Raw genomic sequence first — 24,481 nt, 5'->3', positions numbered from 1 at the left:
AGATTTAGGAAGATTTAAATCTTGCTATGTTTCTTTCACATACAATAAAGCTGAAGTGTTATTACTTTAAACAATGGGGGTTTCATCACCACTGTGCCATGGTGGCATTCTGGCCCAGGAGATAGAGCTTGAGGTGCGAGCTTCTCAGCAGAAGGTCTTGTGATGTTTCCTCACCATCTCTGGGCCACATTTTGAGCCTTCAGCTGCAGGCATGAATTTGGTCTCGCATTTCCTCCCAGCACGGTGACACCATAGAGCCTTGCAGATGTCCTGCAGGACACAGAACAAGAAAACAAACATCAGGGCTTTCTTTGTCTTCCTAGATATGATAAAATGTCATATGAATAAAATTAATGTAAGAACTTGAAGAAAGAAGAAGAAGAAAGACTGGAAGCTGGAAGTCAAAATTTTGAGACAGAACCGGTGCTCTCTTCATGGTTAGGGAATAAAATTAGTAATGAAAACAGGCAGTTTGTTAAACTGCCACAGAAGGAGAGTGTTTTTTGAATTCATTGGAGTGGTTCTCATTGCATTGCAAGAGTTAATTGAGTTAATCGTTAACACATCTTACAACTGCTGCCAGCAAAGTTCTACAAGACAGCCGTGCCCACACACACACAGACACACACACTGTAGGTGGCATAGTGGTTCCAACTGTTGCCTTCAAAACAGAAGGACTTGCATTCAAATCCCTACTCGTGTTATAGTACCCATGAGCAAAGTACCTAGCCTGAATTGATAAAAGTGAAAAAATTACACAGAGATTGACTGAGTAAATTAATAATAATCAGGCATCTTGCAAAAGTAATGATCTCAAAGAACAGGATTCTTAAAGCTAAAATCTAGAAATAGCAAATGAGTTGTTGGTTTGCATGAGTTTTTCTGTAATTCTCTCCTTGTTTGCATTTGTCTGGTCCATATTGTTAGCATCTGGGTTATTTTGCAATGCATTTTGACAAAGTTTTCAGCAATGACGTGACCGTGGTGCAGTGCTTGGCCAGATGAATTAGAGGGTGTATACTGGTACATGTCTTTGTTGACTTGCTGAGCTATGAGAGCCCTTTTTATAAGAACAGCAAAACACAAACCATCATACATTACTTTTTTACATTATACTTACTCATTTAGCTGATGCTTTTCTCCAAAGCAACTTATAATGTTAAGGTACATACAATTATTTACCCATTTATACAGCTGGGTATTTTTTTACAGGAGCAATCTAGAATAAGTACCTTGTCGAAGGGTACTACAGCTAGAGTTGGGATTCAAACCTGCAACGTTTGGGTCTAAAGGCAGCAGCTCTAACCACTATGCAACCAGTTATCCATTTTTCTAGTGTAAGGATCCTATAATGAAGCCCTATTCAACATGGAGATGGCAATGGTAACTGCCATCCAAGGTGTTTTTTCTACACTTTCACAGTGAACTATGTTTAAGAGGCATTTGAAAAGGTGTATGCTGTATAATGACATACTATTACAAAGGACTGGACAGAATGAAACATGAATAGACGTTGCACATTGGGCCCAATGTGAACTGTCCATAGACCTGTTTTCTCTTGCTATGAAATAAAATTGACTGTGCAGAAAAATTTGTAGTTCAAGCCTAGCCATGTAGTCAATTTTTGCCTAGGTGTTCAAATAAAAGAAATATTACAAAATTATTTCCAACAGCCTTCCAAGACTAATGTTGTTTTTTTCCAAAATCAGATGTCACTGTGAATTTTTTGAGGAGGGTACATGTGTTGAAAGGATTATATTTGGGATGGCTGTCAGTGAAGATCAACAAAAACAACTGCCTGACTTGAATATAAAATGATGTAAATCAAATAAATAAGTGCACCCTCCTTTTTCATGTACAATGATGTCACAGGGAGTTAGAATGCCAAAAAAGTTCCTTCAGGGTTTTGAAGTCATTGCATATGCTCAGCAAGGGAACAACGCAGTTTGTGATTCTAGGAGACAGAATGATTTTCCCACATGATGCCTTTCTGCACCAGCCCTCTCTAGTGGCTGCTGTTGGACCCCTCATGTTCCTCAGTCATTCTCACTCCTTGCCAGCATTACTTTTAAGCTGGGGGTAATTATCTGAAAGTTGCATTCCTGCACCCTCTCCCTTCCCTTTGCCCCATGCAGCGTCTTCTTCTTACCTTCTTAAAATCCAGAGTGCACAGCTTAGCCTTCTTCCCAAACTGCCACTTACACTGGGTGTCAGCATCGTACAGCTCTCCGGGCAGCTTCTCCGGATACTTGTACTCATTCATTGACCGGGGCTCATTGGAAAGGCACAAGGCCTGTGTGGAGCTGTCGACAAAAAGGGGGCATTCTGTACTTATTAACTATGTGACCTAGACATGTATTCACAAATTTAGACGTAAAATAATCCACTGTTAATTAAAAGAGCTCAGATTTCATTAAAATGTGACTTTACTGACAGTGATTACAGTGACTATCACATATTCAAATAAAATTCAACTTTAGTTCAGCTTCAATGCAAATAGGACAAATTCTTAAATGCTACTTATATCAAAGAAGAAATTTAAAACATACACATATATGATAAACTATCTTCAATATCAAAGTTGTATATGAATTGAGTCTTGCACAAAAGCCATCTTCATTATGAATTCTTTCTGTACACTGATGTCACCATATAGACGTACTGTAGATCTTGCAGTAAGTTCAACACATGAATTGCCCAAAGGTCTATTTTCATTATACATGAAAAACCACCTGATCTATACAAACTGTTAAAAATTCGTATGCATTTTTTGATGAGGAGCACTCAAAACCAGGTTCCTATCAGAGACAGCAGGTTTGCTGCGAGTAATGTCCCTACATGTGACACTGAATCCTCTACAAGGCTGGTAATGTCTTGTAATAAACTGGGAAGCAGCTGAGGAATAAATACATTAGGCGTGTCAGTCTATTTTTTTGGTTTCTGAGACACTGCGCTGGTCTTCTAAGAAAATAATCCTTATTCCTAAATCTCTGTTGCCTTCTTATTCACAACCCACGATATAATGTATAGTGGTCTTGGAAAAAACACTGAAGGCTCCAGTCAAGACATTTTAAGGACCGTGGTATATCTTGGAGGGGCAGCTGGCATTCAAGTGCACCTTTTTCCCAACAAATCAAAAACTGATCTCGAATTTGCATTCTAGATAAGCCTTAACTACTCAGCCTTGCTTTGTATTGTGACTTAATGAATGCATTGCATGATTCAAATCACATTAAACCAAATGTGCCAAAACCTTAACACTCATGTGTTAAATCAAATTTGCATTAATCAAGATTTATCTCTATTACGGTGGCGGTAAAAAGATAAGTAATGTTTTCAATTTTGCCAATGAAAATGATGTTAAGTGTTTCAATTAATCACAATCACTTCACTGTTCTTGGTCCTTCAGCAATTAATTAGTAAAGAACTCTCAAAAAAAATACTCATTTGTTTAGTTCTGTTTTAAATGCACAAAGAGGAAACACTGCATTATGAAACTCTGCATGGTTTAGCTCAGTTAAAAATATGAATGACAGTGATTTGTGTTGCTATATTATTTCAGTTGTGCAGTGATTTCAGTTAAAATCTCAGTGAAGTGTAAGTAAATAAGAGTTGGAAACTGGTACAATGGGCCTGGATTTGTCTGAAACTGCTCTCAAAGTTCCAGCAAAAAAAGAATAAAATTCCACCACAGCTGTGCGTTGTGGCTATTTTTAATCTCCATGCCTGGGGCAACAGGAACTAAACACAAGTCACATCGATGGACTGAACTGATTGTTCTTTTTAGTAATACAGCTTATAATTTCTGTCTGATGATTTATAGCATTTCACATTAGTCCTGGTTGTGCTCTTACAAAAAAGCAACACGTGGAGACAACAATAAATATAATCATACATCTCAGAGATAAATGAGGAAAATTTGATTCAAACTGTGGTCTGGAATCATTTTGCAAGGGCTTTAAAGGTGTTCCCAGTTTACATGTTTAATATAAATCTGACAAGACTAACGAGGATGAAGTCATGAAGCCTAAATAACTGCACAAGGAAATAATATGTCTCCACAAGTAAGTGATGGTATACTTCAGAGATAATTTAACCCATTGGTTAATTTAGGGCTCTGGGGAGACCTATCGCGTTTCGTAGACGTGCCTTCAGATGGTAGCTGTAACACAAGACAAACATGAGCGGTATAGCTCCACATATTAGCTGGTTGCCGTCCACGATGTCTGCCGTGCTTAAATAGCCCAGCTATGTATGCCCTTCTTTTATAGATGACTCTGGTGTCTGGCTTCTTGTTGGGAACTTAGGAAAGCCCAAACACATGACTGTTACAGATTAAATCTCAGTAAAGGCCATGGCTGTTAATTTCAGTGCAGTATTCCTGAGTGTCAAATCTATTTGTTGCTACCTAGAAAAAAAAAATGTATATAGCAAAATGATTTGTGCATATATATTTTTCCTTAGAATCTATTACAATTTAGGAAGCTTTGCAACTAATATATTATTTACTCACTCAGGATTCATAACTGCTTATCCTAAGGCAGGGTTACAGCAATCTGGAGCCTATCCCAGAAGCATAAGGTACAAAGCTAGTCAAGGTAAACCCTGAAACTTATTTATTCACTTAGCTGACACTTTCATCCAAAGCATCATACACTACTAGGTTTGCAAAACTAAGCCACTTACAGTGATTTACCCATGCATTCAGCTGGGTATTTTAAGGGATTTGAATGTGCACTTTCCAGCTGCAAAGCAACCACTCTAACCACTGTTACCTGTCGACTCCGATACAGAAAGCAAAGAAAAGCAGAATATTGTTTTGCATTCCTGAGATTTAATGTAAAGTGAAGGCACTAGAATATGTTTCAGCTGCTATAAAGACCTCAAACATATTTTATCCCCACCATTATAACTTGTCTCACACAAGTGTAGCTGTAGTAAGCTTGCAGAGTGTGTCTGGACAATCAAAGTTTGTGAAGCAGCAAATCCCATATATTAAAAGAAAAAAAAAACTGGTTAGTATCATAACACTATGATAAAATGTGAAAAAAGAAACATTTATCACACCTGAGAAACTTGCTAAGGTACTGTCTGCTACACGCCGACCACGAGAAGACGCCATTGTGACCTGCTAGGGTTGGAGACATGATATTGCCCTCAGACTTCTTGCAGACATTCCCCTCCCCGTCGTGGACCATTCCGAAGCTGTGGGATGACAATTTGGCCTGTTAGCAATGCTAAGCGAGGTCGTTGGTACAGGATACACACGTCAGGAGCAATGAGGGGTCCGCAATGAATGGCAGAATTCATACCAACTTGTTACACCGCTTATCAGCGATTTTATTCTTCTGATGTTGTAAATGACAAAAAAGGATCAAACTTTGCCATGACTCACAGGGACTTGCTAAGTGCGAGGGTGGTCATGATGGAATTCCGCTGACCAAAAGGTCCATTGTTAAACATGTGGCGATAGCAAGCGAGAGAGACTTTCCTTTGTCTCGAGCACTGTGGGCAGTGTTTGCATGCAGGGGAAACGGCTGAGAAAGGCGACTGACCGATTAACAAGTGACAAATCCCGAGCAGAAAGCAGATATGGGTGGAGAGGGCAGAAAGAGACTCACTTGTGTCCTGACTCGTGGGCAATGGTGAAGGCCAGCCCAAGCCCTGTGTCCTCATTGATGGTGCAGCTTCGGTACTTACTGCACATTCCACTGATCGGGGCGAAACCTGGGAGAAAAAAATAACAGAGAAGAACAATAAAGGTCTTTAGTAACATGCTCTGTAACTCATTGTTGTAACTGCTGCATCAAAAATGAATGAGAAGCTATTAAAAGAGCACTAACAATACGAATCTTTATTTCAGCCTTTAAACCTTTAATGCAAAAATCCATCCATCCATTCAGTTTCAATAACTGCTCATCCAGAGGAGGATCACGGAGGACCGGAGCCTATCCCAAAAGCACTGGGTGCAGGGCAGAGGGGGATTACACCCTGGATGGGAGTCTATAGCAGGGAAGCCACACACTTAATGCAGAAATATATATTTAATAAAATCTTAAAGATGTTTAATGGCTCTAATGTAATTTGGGCATGCCCAAGGAGTAAAATATTTGTATTTAGTTAAAGTGGGGTGCTGGGTTATGTTGTCTGCCTGCTGCTGAACAGTTTTGACAGCTAAACATTGCAATTTAAACCTGGAATGAATGTAAAGGACTTTGCACTGATATTCCTAAATATATTACCATATGGAAAACACTGAGAACATATATTCCTTACTTAATACTCAGACAAATAGCTCAAGTCACTCATGTAACGTCATTTAGGGTGGAAATTTAATCTCGAGGTTTTTTCGGAAACAGGCTAAGAGCGTATTAACAGGCCTTATTATTTTATGTTTTGTATTTTGCGGCGTCAAGACTACCTGTGAAAAACTAAACTTTTTAGCAGCTCCCAAATTAAAAGCAGTCAGAAACATGAGAAGGACCTTGATCATCACCGTGGGCGCTGTAACACAAAGTGACTTCTGGCATGTGTTGAGGCAGTTTGTGTAACTTTTGTTCTGAACTTCTTCCCAGTGGCTTTGACCTCTTCGAAAGTCACACAGCTTGATTTCATTAGACAGGTAAGAGCCGCAGGTGTCCAGCAACATCTGCAACTGTTTAGAGGCCCAGGATCCATAGCCTTATTTTCATGCATTTACAGTCGTAATATTAAAAAGGAAAAATAGCCGGGAAAAGCTTGTCAAAGAACATTTGTGGATGGAGATAACTTGAGAAGTCCACGGGCTCACCGCTGTCTGGTAGGTACTGAGGAGTACCGTAGTACGGTTACAGCTCACTGCCTCCCTTCTTAATTCTATTCCAACCGCTGAGGCCCCTGAGCAAGTCGTCCTAATTACCTCTACATCTTCAGCTTAGCTGCAGACAAGGCAATATGTGGGCTTTGTTCTTGTGTTAATGGGTGACAAACTTCCGACTGCAGTTTGTATTCCCATACCGTGGAGTAACCTTTGATCCACAGCTTAGCACCAGAGTGTGGAGTTAATGGGTCTCCTACTGTCATTTAACCCCCAGTTCAGATGTGTCACCCTATGAAATAAATTTACATTCACTCATTTAGCTGATACATTTCTCCAAAGCAACTTATGGTGTAAAGCTACGTACAACTTTTTACCCATTATATGATAAATTGACTGCGCTCGAGAATCACGTGTCTGCATCCAAATCGCTCCTTCTGTTGATGTAATTGACTTTTCACATTGTTCTATGAGATGTGCATCACTTTGGAGAAAAGTGTCTGAATAAATGTAAATGTAACTTGCTACTATGATATGCGATAATAACCGCTGCAAAGCTCAACACACACAGACACAGAATGTCAATGCTCAGTTACCTCAAAGGAAAAACATGCATATGAAAAGGGATGAGCTGCTATATAGATGGTTTATGAGATGAATATGTAAAGAGTATTGAGTACTGTATGTAAGAAGAGTATGGGATAGCTCATAAGATATTAAGTTTCTTGAAACTATCTGAGAATCTAACAAGTTACTGATCTAAAAAGCTACTGATGTTCTGCTCTCCAAATTTTTTGGATATCTGGAGTAGTACCACAGTATGTGTGTAGATGATCTAGACGGAAAATATACACACACACACACACACACACATTTTCAGAACCGCTCGTCCCTTACGGGGTCACGGTGAACCGGAGCCTACCCGGCAACACAGGGCGTAAGGCCGGAGGGGGAAGGGGACGCACCCAGGACGGGACGCCAGTCCGTCACAAGGCACCCCAAGCGGGACTCGAACCCCAGACCCACCGGAGAGTAGGACTGCGGTCCAGCCCACTGCGCCACCGCACCCCCATCCGGAAAATATACGGTTCTGGTAAAAAAACAAAGAGACCGTGTTGGAGTCGCTTGTGGGAAAACTTACCCAGGGTGTCACAGGGCTCGTTCTTCCAGGAGCAGATGTCCAGGCCAGTGAGCAGGATGGCGTGATCGTGTCGCCTCCCCTCCGTCCCACCGAGCCCTGACTGCCACTGGCAGAAACTGTTCAGAGTGTGGTCTGCGTGGTGATTGATGGCCAATCCATCCTGAGGTACAGTGTTCCCAGGGCAAAAGAGTCAGCAGTTAGAGGGGTTAAGCAAAGAGCGAGAACCAGTTGTGACCGCTGGTTCAAAGGCTCATCTCATCCCTCAGTTCCATGCCTTATTAAGTGAATAATTGTCCATAAAAGATCAAATGAACAAGGACAGTGGGCCATGAGCGGGCAGCGTCCCAGACCTCGGTTCTATGGTTCAGTGGCTAAACTAATATCTGGTGAGTGAAGAAAAAGAGCAGGTTATGATTCCCGGCAGGTAAAGGCCTGGGCAATCAAGTGGCACTACTCTTCCATTCAGCAGTAGACGGGCACACAGACAATCAAGCATGAGCGTGTGCTGAATTATACTAGGTGAGACTGTGGGAAATAGGAACATTTTTGACATTCCTTACTCAATGGATACTTAAGAAGACAAAGTCCATGAGAAGAACCTGGGGCATAGGAAACAACAAAGATCCCCTGTTTAATTATCCCTGAGCTGTCCACCTTCCATCAAATTCTGATATTACCTGGCAAGGATCCATGCAATGACCACAAAGTAATTAAACCTCAATTTCTTTCAGTCCTGAATTTAAAAAGTACAGGGACAAAGATACAGTATTTTTATATGCATATATGCTTACCTACACAGGGTTAGCATAATGGTTATCACCTTCCACCTTGCAATCAAAGGACCTGGGTTCAAATCCCCCTCCTATTATAACACTCCCGATCAAGGTGTTTACCCTATATTTCTCTCTTAAGTACCTTGCTGTTTAAGTGGGTAAATCATTACAAGTCAGTTAGTATACCGAGCTAATATTATAAGTCATTTTGGAGGAAAACATGAGCTAAAAGAATAAATGATAACCCTAACCCTTACAAAAGATTGGTGTGTGTCATTTATGGGCACCAAAACATACACCAGGCAGGTAGCTCTTAAGCCTCCAATATCATACCTGATCCTCGTCCAGCAGAATGAGGCCCACGATTACAATGTTGATGTTACCTCCTATTGTTCCGTCTTTGAAAAGGGTGGAAACCTTAGGGGAAACATACAGATGTTAAGACGGAGGGAAGAAAACAACCTTCTGATTAGTTTTTCATGGATTAATGCATTCCCGCTTTCTGTTTTGTTTCTCATCTGACAGATAAATGTTTGGAGAGCTCTGACAGGTCTTCTGAACCATGAGGGTAACTTTCCAAAGGGATGCAGATCCCCTCAATCTTAGATCAGCGTGCTAATGAAACATATCAGTCATTCCACAAATTACAGACATCAGGCAGTGACAAGTCAAATGAGATATGGCGTACCACTGTTGAACAGAAACAGATATGATTTCATAGTTATACTTGGAAGAAGTAAACGTGCAACGATGAACACAAATTAACTAAAGGCACTCAAAGTGCTGCTGATGGCAGCAACGAAAAGGGGCAACGATCCACTACAAATTCAAAATGATACAAAATGGCTCTAAGGGAGAGTTACATCACTGTGGGAGTTATTCTAACATAACAAGTTCCATACCACGTTGTTTGCATTGGTTATGTTGTTGTTACTTGGAAGGGCCTTGTCGATTTCCAAAATATAGTCATTTCAAAATATCAAAGACAATCAAATTCAGAGTTACATATGTACGTATGCAGTACAAAATACAGGTTACATGCCACTTAAAGAGAAGTCAGACTGGACACCTCTAAATATGAACTGCGTTAGAGGTAATGACTTCATTTCAAATGAAGTGTGGGAACAACAGGTGACAGAAGAACACGAAGAAAGGATAAACAGCTAAATGGCATGCAATAATGGGGTTTGAACACAGTTGAATAACAGAAAGTATTCTTTACTTCCATCTTCTGCAGAATTGACTGGAAAACATTTTAAAATATATTTTATAGATTTGGCAAAATTTCCACAGTTTTTTTTTTTCTTTCCGAACTGGTGCGATACCAGCTTGGTTTCAGTTTCCAACAGCAGGTTTTAGAAGCACCTCTTTAACAGTGTAAGGTTTATAAGAGTGACCCCTCGAACACCTTGATTTATGACTCCATTTTATTTTACTTGCTGCCTTTGGACCACCGTTAACTTTCTCAGGACCTGCTTGTGACCCCTAAAGTTGCTATTTTTTACAATTTGCATTCTTGATATGCAGTCAAAAAATACAAGACACACACACACACAAACACACAATTTACCTGTAACCTCATCTGCACTATTCTCAGGGTTTTGTAACACTGCAGAGTGTTTGATACAAGAATATCTATTCAAAGAATACAAAAAGCATGCAATAATAGTTTCCATCATTACAGTTTAAGTCAGCACAATGGCAATATTAGTAAGGTCAATTAGTAAGAAATTATTTACCTTTTGTACATATTTAATTACATTAAAATCTGGTAACAATTACAGCATTTAGTTTGCTTGGAAAATGGCAAACTTGTTGAACTCAAACCACACAAAGTAGCTCAGAGTTTTATTATTTCTTTGACTTTCTGCGGCAGTTGTTTGTTGTCCACATCTTTATTTTTCTGGGTTCTTCACCCTCAAATACTGCACAAGGAACTATTTGAAACTGAGGTTTATTTCTTCCAGGCACTTTCAAGGGTCTTTAAGAATTGTGGGTCACATTCACTTGTCTAACTTTATGTTTATCTTTAAATACTCAAAATACAGCACTAACAGACATGCACTTACTTTGTTCTATAGTCTGTATGCCCAGCGAGACTCTTAATCCAAATGGCACTTGAACTCACAATGATGTGCCTCATGTTACACAAAGGCAGCACACAAATGATACACCCTTGAGAGTTCCTCCATTCTGTATGTTTTGCCTTTTCTGACATTTAAATGACTATACTGTTGAGAACCCTACTCAGCTAAGAGATCATCTCTGATAGGGCTGACATGTCAAGTGATCCATGAGCACACTTTGGGTGCCCCTAGGGTGGATGGCTTTCAAAGCATATTTTTGGGGGGACACATTTCTAGAAAGGTTGATCCCTGTAATCTCATATTATTGTTCTTACTCATCTCGTATGGTGTTTTCATCTGGTCAGTGAAGCACTTCTTTTAAAAGTAGTGGATGGATTTCCCATCATTTGTTTACGGAGGGCTTAAAAAATACACTCCACAGTCAAGACAAGTGGCAGTGCGTGAAATGTATTTTCCTTAATAGAAGCAAATCAGACTCATTCACACTCCACGTGAGAGTGGTACAGAATATAACGCCTTGCAAAAGTGTTCAGATCAATAATGTCAATACTGTTTTGTTTCACACACACACACACACGCACTTTCTGAACCACTTGTCCCATATGGGCTCACAGGGAACCGGAGCCTAACCCGGCAACACAGAGCGTAAGGGCAGAGGAGGAGGGGACACACCCAGGACGGGACACCAGTCCATCACAAGGCACCCCAAGTGGGACTCGAACCCCAGACCCACTAGAGAGCAGGACCCGGTCCAACCCACCGCGCCACCGCACCACCGCGCCCCCCTGTTTTGTTTCATTTAAGAATATTTTTAAGACAAAAGAAATATGTTGTGTCACAGATGGAATTAGAAAATCCCATAACACATAGGATTATGATCAGGGTCTTGATTGGTGCACTGTAAGACATTCATCTTTTTCTGTTTTTGTGTCATTTCAGTTTTGCCTTGGCATCACTGTTCTGCTCTTTTCTTTTCTGGAAGAACTTCCTTGGAGTTTACTCTTATACTTTATCTTGTTACCTAATTCTCTCTCTCCCAGCATTTCAGAAATGTCTTCAAACTCACCTCTTCCGGACTCACTTCTCCCATGATCTCTTGAGTACATGTTAATATCTAAATGTTCATGCTCTATAACTTTAAGATCATAACTGCTGAATAACGGATAAACTTTCATGCAACTACTCATGTGATGTAAATGTCAAAAAAAAAAAAAAAAAAAGAATTGTCGATTATTGTAATAAACCTTTTGCAACTACTCGTGTGATGTACATTGTTTCATATGGTGGAAAATAACAAATTAACTGTGCGTTAGAATAACGTGTCTGCATCCAGGTCTCCCTTCCTGCTTATGTAATGCACTCGTATTTTTCTGTGAGATGTATGTTGTTTTGGAGAAAAGCATCTGCTAAATGAATGAATGTATATGCAAATGTAAATGTAATTCCTGTTGTTGAAGATCAGCCCCAGAGCATGATGCTACCACCACCGTACTTCACTATAGGGATGGTGTCTGTTTTTTAAGGCACTGTATATATAGGTGCAAGAACTGACTTAGTTATAAAATATTGCTCAAATAAAAGAGGGTAACGCAATAAGAACTTACCATATTGAGTATTGTCAACACATAGGTGGTAATGTTATCATGTCCATGATTCTCAATCATCTTCCTGTCCACTACCACCAGTGTTTCTACATTGAGCTTCTGATGCGCCTGATCCTTGAACATAACTGCTCTCTTACTCCGTAACATGTAGTTATACTCATCCGGGAATATATAGATGTTTTCTTCTGGAGGTTTAGGCATGTCTGTTCGGTAAAACAGAAATTTGTATTAGAAAAATGTTTTTTAAACATTAACAAAGAAAACTGGAAATGAAAAACAATTCAAATACAATAATAATAACACTAAAACAATAATAGAAATGTAATTATCTCCACCTAAGTTATAGTTTTGTTTCTAAGATTTATCATATTCCTCTGTGACCCTCAGCGCTCCCTAACCCTTGTTTTGTCAGCTCTTTGATAAGGCCAGATTATTACCTTTCACCTGGCCTGTAATTCAGTTCAGATGAACTTGCATGTTTACTTACAACACCAACTTGCACTTAAACAGGGGGACTCGGCATATCAAAACATGTAAGGTGATGCAATCCAGCTAAAATGAAAATAGTCCTCTTGTTTTGCTAGCCACAGTTATGACATCAGTGTGCAGATTGTATGCATCTTTGAAGTACCCAAAACAGTACTGTCCAGTCATAATTACATTAATACACAAAATCAAACTATGTTAGCGTGTTCGAGATTCTACCTTAAAAATACGATAGTCATATAGTATATAAGTTAAGATATATACAAGACAGATTTTTTTTATAAATTTAGCCTTCAATCTATAAATGTTATATGGACATCAAATGAAACATAACAAGTATGGCAAGATTTCACAATATAAAACACACTGTATGATAAACTGTATGATAAAACATTGCATTAGTCACAAAAATAGTTGTATGCTTAAGGAGAATTTCCTTACATACATTTCTTCCGTCTTCCACAGTAGTGCTGTTTCTGCCACTGGCCGTGTTTGTAGTCGCCATGGTGATGATGCTGCTGATGTCCATCTTCCCTGGTGACCTTGCTGTGATCCAAATCTCTGTGCGTATCAGTGGACCTCTTGCAGAGGATGTGTGGATGGTGACCAGTGGGTACAGTGAGGTTCTGTCTTAATACTAGGTCTTCAGGTAGAGGCTTCAAGAAGTAGTCAGCATCTTGCGTTCTGATCAAACCTGACTAGAGAAAAAACAAACGTATATTAAATCCATATTGCTTTCTTTAACTTGCTTTGTTATGTAATTAATCAGGTCTTAATGAGCTCTGATGTACACCTCATTAATATACAGTACACTCTATTATTCTTAGAGAAAAGTGCTTTTGAGGGAATTTATAGAATATAACCAACTTGAAACTAAAAAAAAAAAGAAAGCAATGAATATTCCATGCATTATCTGTAACCACTTTCTCAATGAAGGGTCAAGGTGATCTGGAGCCTTTCCTGGAAACAAAGAATGTCAGGTGGGGTACACCCTGGGCGGGAGGTCAGTTCATCACGGGGTATTGACACACAACATACACACACACACACACACACACACACACACACACACACACACACACACAGAAAGTCCAAGTTGCTAAAACATCTGAAGCACATATTTGGAGGAAACCCATGCAAACACAGGAAGAAATAAGTCCAGGAGCTATGAGGCACCAGCACTACCCACTGTTACCCTCTAATGAATTTAAATAAAAGCAATAGAGAGAAAACCTGAAAGGATAGATTTAAAAGAAATGGCGAGTACATGCTGACATTCATATGCAGCACTTGAACAGCATTGCTGTGAACAGTGTTTATTTTTGCAGACGGCATGCGACCGAAAGTGCATATCGATGCTGCACATAATCCAGAATAACTGAACTATAACAAAGCACAAGAAGTCATGGGAAAGTTCCTGCAGTGTCTGCTGCATGGGTGGGAACTATGTCTTTCCCACAAAACAAAAGCATCACGTCCCCAGACAGATAACTCCAGTGCTCTCACAGCATTGTTCCTTACTGGAACCTGTTAACTAGGCAATAATTAAAGGCACAGCACATAGTGCAAGACTCATTTCTGATGTGTGGTGTGTGGTGTAACCACGGTAATACGAAATCCACTCTTCCACACTAAATCATTCTTTTCTAACTTTTTTCAAGACAAAAAAAAAAAAATTCAAACCTCCTAATTCATTATTTGCATAATGGATACAGTTAGCAAGCATATAAATCACTGCTACAGTTTTGAAATTAGTTACAGCTGTCACCTATAAACACTGAAGTCAGTAAATGAAACTTAAATCTTACAGACAGCAGCATCCTGGCAATCCCAAGTAAACCCACAACTGTTTAGTTACCACATATGCATCACAAACACCAAATTTCTCTGCGCCTTTTCTGAGAACCTTGAGGATTTTCTTCACATGGAGCTTATCCATCAAAGCATCATAGAAAATATAGGTCTCAAATAAATCATGTTTCATCACTCATAGAATTTAGGGTTCAAAGACTTAAAAAGTACCAAGAGGTGAGCTGCATAACTGCAAGAAATTTTCTGACATCTAGTCTTGGATCAGCATCGGTCTGCATATGTAATTACTTAAGACCTGGTGTGTGTCTTCGTTTTCTCCCGCACCATCTGTTACACCCTGTGTGTCAGAGTTAAATATCTACGATAGCCATAACGTTCTCCGTGATCAAGTCTAAAGAGAAACAAAAGGGATTTTCTCCAAAACAAATAAAAAAGCAGAGATATTTGACAATTCATCATAAATGAAAAATGGTATTTAGTACAAGCTCAAAGTCAATTTTTTTTTAAAATGCTCTTCCAATAATTACAAATAAAAATGATAAGAATTATTTCTTATTTATTAAAGTCATGCGTTGTATAGTGCATTCAAAGATGAAGAGCACTCCTGTGATAACAGCAGGTATTGTAGTGGTTTGCCTTGCACTTGAAGAACCAAGGTTTGAAACCCACCTCACGCTGTCGTACTCTTTGTGCAAGGTATTTACCCTAAAGTGCGCCAGTATAAATTACCCAGCTGTATAAACAGGTAAGTTATTGTAAGAATCTTAGTATACAAACTCTAGCATTGTAAGTTGTTTTGGAAAAAAGAGTGAGAGCTGAATGAATCAATAACAGTACAATTACTGTATGTTCTCCAAATTCAACGAATCTGCCCCTGAACCTGGAAGCTGTGTATAAGACCACTATCAGGGCAGAGGGCAAATGGTGTGTACTGCATGTTGCCTACAACTGAAATTTCCTGTTATGGAACGTTGCAGCAACGCTACGGCACCTAAGGGGGTGCCGTGCCAATATTTCACATTCTGTGCACCACAGGTGAAAGCGGCTGTCTGAGCCTGGCCAACTGCATCATGGGATATACAGTTCTGTGCAAAATTTTAGGCACTTGGGGAAAAATGCTGTAAAGTGAGAAAGCTTCCAGAAATAATGCTTTTAACTGATAAACTTCCTACAAAGCTTAGTAGGCACCCATCGTCAACAACCGCTTATCCCGAGCGGGGTCGTGGCGGGCTTGGTCGGGTCCTGCTCTCTGGGGGGTCTGGGGTTCGAGTCCTGCGTGGGGTGCCTTGTGATGGACTGGCGTCCCGTCCTGGGTGTGTCCCCTCCCCTTCCAGCCTTGCGCCCTGTGTTGCCCGGTTAGGCTCCGGTTTGCCGCGACCCCACTTGGGATGAGTGGTTTCAGACAGTGTGTGTGTGTGTATATACTTTCTTTCTTTAACAACATACAAAAGCCTTATTGTAATACTGTAACTTTTTGCAAAAGGAATGCTTGGAAATCTAAAATATGCTCTTTCCCATTGACACTAATGCAGAAGACATTAAATAACTGTCTAAAACAAATACTTTTGTGAAACATCTAAGTAAGACTTTTGCACACTACTGTATTTGCTACTGGAAACAATCTGACCTCTACATTATGATACGCGTTCATAATAACCTTAGTAATACCGTGAAGTAACAGGAGTATTACAAATAAGTAAGGATTTTGAATTGAGCTGGCCTATCAATAAAATCATTTCCATGCAGCAACAGAATATTGAACAACAAATGCTGTGTAAACGAAACCCAATTCTGAATTTTGTCATAAACTTATATTGGACCCTTGTGACTGGGCTGAGGGCTTAACCAGTGACTGCTGTTGCATGTTTTCATCTGCCAACTGTCAGACCCATAATCCCTGAAATAGCCACAACAGCAGTGCCATACATTACATTTATTTTGTTTTAACGTGACTGAAACGAGAACATTTCTTAAAGGACGGCTTGTCATTTTAGGTGGACACGAGTCAGAACGGCGCCGGAGATCAGAGGCATATCTGCTCATATTATACAATCAAGATATAAAGGGAAATGCTCCCAAAGTGCCTAATAAATAAGGTCAACATAACAGATGAAACCTCCACCCTTATATCTCAGACGTGACTCAGCCCAAGAAGTTGGCTTGTGTGTCTTGCGTGGAAAACCATGTGAGTGCGTTTGTTGCGCTGCAGTTTCCAGCTTTCATTTGTCCCCTCTTTACTGGCATTGCTGTAAGCATTAGCCTTACCTCTAGGAACTCTGGTAGTGGGATACGAGAAGTTTGGAGTGTGTTTGCCCTGTCCGTGCGAACGAGGAGTCCCCCCGATGACAGCTAGCAGCCCTGCAGTAACTACTAGGTGGCGTCCCAGGGACTTGGACATACCGAGCTTAAGAACAGGTGGTTTCCTCTTACATGCAGCTCATACCCTGCATGAGCGGAGGGACTCATTGTGTACGCGAGACCTTCGCAGACGATAACGTCATCTCGTTGGAGCCAAGATAAGAACTTCATTAGTTCACTGTGCTGGGGAATCGGGCCTTTGGCACAGAGCGCTAAGTGTGTCTCTCATCGGGGTCGGCAATGGAGTCCTTGTTCCACCTCCAGGTTGTTCAAGTGACACCTTTTGTCTCTCTGCATTACTTTGTGGGAACACAGTAAAGGAATAAAATACAGGAAAATGCAAAAAATTTCAACATGAACTCGTCAAACTGCAGCCAGCTATGGCACCACACGATAATCATAATAATGCAATAACTCGATTGATACTGTAATAACTCCGAGCTTAAAGGTACCAGGTTCAAATCCTACCTCCTAGCGCAGTACCTATGAGTAAAGTACTTACCAAAATTTCCACAGTAAATATTACCCAGCTGTATACATGGTTAAAGAACTGTAGGTATCATGACACTGTAAGTCATTTGGAGAAATGTATGTGCTAAATGACTAAATGTAAATGTGATGTAAATGGAGGGGTTATTAACACACTAAAAACTAGGTGTCCAAACCATTACTGGAGGATGGGGCATAACCTGTCTTCGTCTGGCCTTCAGTGACAGGTGTTGGGAAACTCTTGTCTTCGCACGTTTTGCAAGGAAACATGGCATTATATCTTGCGTTAGCGATCAAGCGTATTTGTCACTGCCAAGCTACTGGGCATGTCGATATTATAATATTTCCTGCAGTAACAACTGACACTCACCACAGGATTAGTTCCTCCCAGTGAAGAACTAATTTAAAATGACTGCTCACACAAGTGGTCTTTTAAATATCCAAAGTAATCAAATTACTTGTTCTATATTCAATGAAGTGTGAATAGCAGCCATAAAATCTTAGTAGACTGGATGAAATACTACCTGAAACAACTGGACGCAGTTCCAGGGCTCTGCATGAGAGGCCAGACGTATCCTGACTTGAGCAGAGGACGTGTTAATGGAAGGAAATTTAACTTCAGGCGGATTAAAAAGCATGTGATATGCTGTTTTTACAACTCCTTACTTAGGGTAACTCAGAACCATCCAGGAGTCATGATAAGGAGTAACACATTTCTCCAAAAAAAGTCTACGAATACAAAAAGACCATCCAATGAATTACAGCAAAACATATGTGATGCATTCCCCTCCTAACCAAATTACAAAATATGTGGCACGATTTATTTTCTCACAAATCTCAACGTAGCATTAAATGTCGACCTTATGGCCTTATGAAATAACTGGCCTGCAAAGTCAGCCTGTACAATTTGTCACAATTTCATACAATAAAAACCACTAAGCATTGTTTTAATGGGCATATTATATTAATAACTAACATTTAACTGACAACTTTGTTCAAGAAGGCTTAAGAAATAATAAAAAAAATTGTAATATATGCAGTATATATATGTATATATTTATTTATATATATTATATATATCACACACACTAAGCAACCAACATTTTCCCAAATAAGTGGGTAATGTTTAGCAGAGCAATTCAGTGGAATACCATGCTCAAGGGTACTCCAGGCTACTGGCTGGGTGAATCCTACTAATTTGAAATGTTTTCTACCCTCCCTTTAAGGCACCGCAATTAAGCAAAACTTATGTAGGAGAAAACTAAGTGTAACTGTAAAAATACATCCAGGACAAGATCCCTGAGTATGTCGGTGTGTCTGCTGTGCACACTATGCTGTCAATAGCCTTGTTGTACATGGTTCCAGGACAGCGGCAAAGACCCATTGGTAGACATTGCTATTTTATTGTTTGAATGGACTGCTCGAAATTGCTAATCATCCCATAATTCATATTTCTAACAGCGAAACCTTTGTTCTTGAGGGGCAAGCACTAACAATTGACCAAGACTAAGCAAGGCTGCCTTAACTTTATTTTATCATGAAATATTGTCATGGAAAACCTCAGTAGCCAGATTGTTCCTCCTATTACTTCAACGGCATGTCACATCGCTAAAATCAGCAATCCCAGAGTAAACTTTCAACATTCCATTATTATCATGGAGGGCAGCCAAGATGATTTGTATAGGATGTGGCACGGAATCGAGCAATGGCACGGAGTCAAGAAAATCTCTGCTCCACGAGTCCCTGATTCAGTCTTCCGCTCCATTCACACCCTTTTCACAGAGGCGGAAACTATTGTCATTGGCGCCACTACTGACATTTCCATCAGTGCTGTGCAGGGCTGAAAAGTAGCAGCTGAAAGAGTCGTGAAGATGAGTAACTACTCTAGAGATCTTCGCTGACATAAATGCTCTGTGCGTTGGAACATCGTGAAGCTGGAAGGCATGGCTCCTGGCAGGGTCGAAGTGCAGCATTACAGCATCACGATGATCATTTGAGACACTGATATGTCGTACATGTTGGACATTCGAGTGCCATACTGCATTAATTACATAAGGTAATTGCATTTATCATGTTTTGCACCGGATTGAGCTGACCCAGGCATAGTGAGGAAAATATGGCCCCGCTCATTGCTGATCCACCAGTCTGTATGGGTGAAAGCAGGCATTCGGAGTGGGCGACTTCCTTGCAGTGCCACCACACGTGCACTAGTCCATCTGTTGATGAAGATGGAGGAATGAGAGCATGTCACTGAACACCACAGCTGTGAGATGCCATGTGTTAAGGTCTGTAAGACGGACAGCTGGTAGAGTAGTGGTTAGAGCTACTCCCTTCGGACGCAAAAATCCGAGGTTTGATTCCCACTCGAACATGGTAGTTGCCCTAAAAAAATTACTCCACTTAAAAAAAAATAATTGCCAGCTGTATAAATGGGGTAAATAACTATAAATACCTTAACACTTTAAATTGCTTTGGAGAGAAGCATCGTGGAAATATAACCCATTTTTGTGACATTTCCTTCTAACCGACAAAACAGGACAAAGCTCTTTCTTTCGCAGTGCCTTTGGAATCTGGTAAAGACTCATCAAAATCTGAATGCTTCTGTCTGCTGTGGCTCAACACCAAGAGCAACACATTTACATTTATCTGACTTTTCTCCAAAGCAACTTACAACGCTAAGTTAACAACAATTATTTACCCATTTATAATACAGCCTGGATATTTACCGGAGCAGTTTAGGCTAAATACGTTGCTTAAGGGAACTACAGCTGGAGGTGGGATTCAACTTTGCGACCGATTCAGATTTGCAAATTTGCAGCAGTCCTAACCTACACACTCTCAGCTGTAACTGTGGGTGACCTGGTGGTGCAGCAGGTACTGAGACCTCACAGTTCTCAGGCTGTAGTTTTGGACGTGGGTTTGAAACTGGCTCAGTCTGAGTGGACTTTGCGTGTTCTCTCTGTGCTCATGTCAGTTTCTTCCTACAGTCCAAAGACACACGTTTCAGACTCTAAATTGCTTGTACTGTACGTGTGTCTGATTGAATGTGTGTACGGTTACCCCGTGAGGGACTGGAATCCCATGCAGAGTGTACCCTGCCTCACACCCTAAGCTTCCAGGACAGACTCTGGATCACCACGACCCCACACTGGACAAGCAGTTATTGATAATGGGTAGATGTGTAATAACAATAATATCTGCTAGACCTCCCTCCTGGACCAGGCTACAACTATCTTCTACTTCTACTACTACCTTCTACCACCTTCCGTCTTTCACAGCTATAACCTTCCACAGGCTTATTCCTTCAAACTTCTGCAGAACAACTATTGTTCTTCAACTTTACCAAGTATGTCCATGCTTTACATTCCTGTACCATCCTCTAATCATTGCACAATCCCAACTAAAATATACGTAAAGGGTGATGCAGAAATACCCTTAAACTACTGAGATGACCACCTTTTACTGAGCATTGTACCACTTAAGAGCCATATGATCCATCCAGCTTGTCAGCATGCACAGGCTGGGGTATATGGTAAACCCTTCACTTTTCTCAGTTAAAGAGCACAATACATTTTTATGAATTACTTCATAAATGCTTCTTAAAAAAACAAAAAAAAAGAACTGAGATCCATTTCTTGGATTATCTTAAAAATGCATTATGCGTGTAAGAGTAGGTCCATAGTTCAGGTCAATAAACCCTGCACCTGATAGTCCCAAGACATAAAGAAGAAAAGACTATTAAGGGAGTATTTAGTTTGCATTTAAGGAATCCATAAGGATGAACATAAACAGTGGCGGCTCACTTCTCCGGCGTGCGAGTGAAGCACGTGCTTGCAGCACACTGTACTCACCATTCCTGCGCATGTTGCCAACGCCACCAGGGAGTCAGCGCTTGACCTCAGTGACCCCTGGTAAAAGCAGCGGTCGTCCTCCCGATAGACCTGTACGCTTTTAGTGCCATTACGTCCCAGGGTCTGGATCATAAACCCAGGCGCTAACAGACCACTTGAGGGTTGCAGTTCCAAGTGAAAGTCCTGTCCCAGGCCATGCACTTTGAAGTGGACCGGCCCATTGGGATCAATCGTTGACCGTTTCCTCCGGTGATGGTGGGCGACCGCATGCGAGATGTACTGCCCCTGAGGATCCACCTCATATGGAGCTACAATTTCATACTCTGTGGAGAACGGGACAGACCATGTCAAACACTATGCCTGAGAAAAGATATTATATGTCTACTGGGAAGGCAAGGAGGCATTTATTACTCGAAGCTGAAATCAAACATGGCATGTGGTTTACATTCTTGTCAGTGGGTGGTATTGCAATAACCATCAAAAAATAACAGGAAGTACAAGTAAAATTTTTCTGACCTTGACTTTCTGAAGCCACATGGACATGAATAAAGCAACTGAGTATGGGAGACATAAGGTTAAAAAAACATTGTTTTATATGCTGCTTTTTAATGGTATAAAAAGTATCTGTGCTTATTTAACTCTTAAACTTTACTTTATTAATAGGAATGGAATAAGGCTTTACCAATTCACAGCTGCTGAGAAATGATGGCTTTTTATAAATGACTTGTATGCTGTTTGTAGGTTCCACAACAAGAACTGCAGCGGAGCGGTCAAAGTGTACTTTAATATTCCGAGCGTTTTCCCACGGTACTTAAAGCTTAAGAAGGAACGTCACCTTTGATGTGTTTCCAAAGAAATGCACTTGTTTTGAAGGCACATCGGGTGACAAAGCCGGTTTAAATCACATGGATGCAAAGACAGAGATAGGGCCAGAGTTAAGTGAACTGGGCTCCGTGTAAACAAACCCGTGTCCCCCCTGTCTCCGCTGCACTCAGAAGAGACAAAAATAAACATTTTCAATGGGTTGGGTGGCAAAATTTACGAGTGATGACAGGGAAGTGGGAAACATCAGGGATGCTGGTGTTGGCCTGGCAGGAGATGGGGGGGGGGGGGTCGCAACGTTGCCTAAATGACAAACCAGCTGCTCGTCCCCACAACTGACTGTACGAACTCTCAGAAAGGCCAAAGTCCAAATACAGCACGCTCAGAAATTCTTAGATTACTGTTATTAATATGATTTCTTCTTTAGCTCAGAGTTTTCTCCAAGGTGTCTTACTGCGCTTGGTTTGTAAGCTCCTTACCATTATTTAACGAATTTTTACCGATTCATACAGCAGGATCATTTTTCCTGGAAGAATTTAGGGTAAATACCTTGATCAAGGATACTGCAGTGGGACCAGGATTCGAACCTGGATGGATTCGATTCGAACCTGAATTTCAATCCAGTTCAGCGAAACTTGTGATCAATCACTAATTGCACGTGTTTCAGATGCTGAGTGTGGAGAACGTCATGAAGTCTCGTGGCCCTCGGATGAATGGAGCCGTATTTATGATTATAAAAAAGCTGCAAATTATTTTTACAAACGCTACCAACAGAGCCCAGGCGTAACATTATAAAATATAACTGGTGATTTGTCATGACAACTATAACTTTTTTTTAAACTTATTGCTCATGCCATTATTGTATCAGTCTTAAGTAATTCATAAGCAACAACTGAAATGTGTGCAAGAAATATGGGAAACAGGTGACCTGTCATATCTGATGTGATTATTCCAATGATGCAGTGACTCAATGTGTCAATAGGAGTCAATAGGGAAAAAATATGGAAATTGCGGCTCTAAACGCTCTGCGAAACAGCGGCAGGTGCGCGCGCTCCCTCTAGTGGGAGGCGCCGGAACTGCGGCGTGATCCCGTTGAGAATCATTGTTATTATTTCGGCTCCGGACCACTGCGACCCTGTAAGTCTGAGGCAGTTATTGAGAGTGGAAAGATGAGCTATTATAATATAAATAACGACTTGGCAGCATTTGATGTATTCATCAAACTTGGTGCTTTCAGCTGCAGCAGTTAAAAAGGTAGTAACCTTGTTCACAGGAACCGATAGCTGTAGAAGGGAGCGGGACTCGAACCAACAACCGTCAGGTTCCACGGCTAGGTTCTGAGCCACTGTTTCCTCGCGATACGCAATGACATAAAGTAGGAATTCATACGAAAATGCAGTTATTGCGATGAAAACGTGGACCATGATGTGAAACCAGCCGGTAAATGGGCACTCGTGGTGTTTCTACTGTGCAAATAATCCAGAGCTACTTTTCCACGGCATCAAGTTGCGTTTCTGTGCAAATTATTTCATCAGTCAGTTGAACTGGAAATAAGGGGAAAAATGAAGCGAAAAATTTGAGCGCTACTGTCGGCAATTTGATGACGTTCCGCCAGGGTAAAATGCAGTATAGTGTAGTGTATAGTGTAGTGCAGTGTAGTACAGTAACTGTGTACTCACCTGTACTGTGCCGCGGTAGATCCAGCAGTTCCAGCAGTGGGACTTCATCGGCGCTCTGTAAAAACACAGATACTTATTTATTACACTTATTATAATAAAACGATTTACTGCAACGGTACTTAAAACGTCGCAAGCAATCACGTGTATTCCCCATTTCTGATTTAGTAATTCGTTAAAATTTTGGAATTAAAAAAATGTCCTCACCGAGTAAAAACGTAGAATAAAAATGAGATGGAACAACAGGAGACACTGCAGTGCAGACAACATGCTTGTAAGAAATGTGGGGTCCGTCTCATGGAGCTTCGGGGGTCCGGATCCGGAGAGAAGGGTCCGAAGGCGGACGGGTCCCTGGAGCCGCGCGCCGCGGGGGGCGGAGGGGGGGGGGCGGTCAACGCAGCCGCCCTCAGCACGCGCCGCCACACCGGAGGGACGAGCGCAACGCCCTCCCGCTCGTGTGGGCGGCCCTGCTTCCCCAGAAATTACCCTTAGTATTATTATTATTATTATTATTATTATTTTAACTGTTTAGTCCTGCACCCACGATCGCTTCGGTCACCTTTGCAAACGGTAGCGAGGTGTTTAC

At 40.9% G+C, this 24,481-nt stretch overlaps 1 protein-coding gene across 1 annotated transcript in view; it reads right to left on the bottom strand.

Annotated features, from left to right (window-relative positions):
• Positions 1-24,205, bottom strand: part of adamts16 (ADAM metallopeptidase with thrombospondin type 1 motif, 16) — a 43,069-nt gene extending 18,864 nt beyond the window's left edge. The window contains exons 1-11 of the mRNA XM_018762850.2: positions 24,103-24,205; positions 23,899-23,953; positions 21,398-21,720; positions 13,333-13,585; positions 12,402-12,604; positions 9,044-9,127; positions 7,938-8,097; positions 5,622-5,727; positions 5,068-5,205; positions 2,150-2,303; positions 175-270 (exon numbers count right to left, since the gene is read on the bottom strand). Coding sequence (XP_018618366.2) covers positions 175-270; positions 2,150-2,303; positions 5,068-5,205; positions 5,622-5,727; positions 7,938-8,097; positions 9,044-9,127; positions 12,402-12,604; positions 13,333-13,585; positions 21,398-21,720; positions 23,899-23,953; positions 24,103-24,165 — 1,635 coding nt within the window. The 5' untranslated portion in view covers positions 24,166-24,205. The remainder of the gene's footprint in view (positions 1-174; positions 271-2,149; positions 2,304-5,067; positions 5,206-5,621; positions 5,728-7,937; positions 8,098-9,043; positions 9,128-12,401; positions 12,605-13,332; positions 13,586-21,397; positions 21,721-23,898; positions 23,954-24,102) is intronic.
• Between the last annotated feature and the right edge of the window lie 276 nt (positions 24,206-24,481).

This window comes from Scleropages formosus, chromosome 18 (genome assembly GCF_900964775.1).
Source record: "Scleropages formosus chromosome 18, fSclFor1.1, whole genome shotgun sequence".
In the NCBI taxonomy this organism is placed as follows: Eukaryota; Metazoa; Chordata; class Actinopteri; order Osteoglossiformes; family Osteoglossidae; genus Scleropages; species Scleropages formosus.
This window is presented reverse-complemented; position numbering and strand designations above follow the sequence as displayed.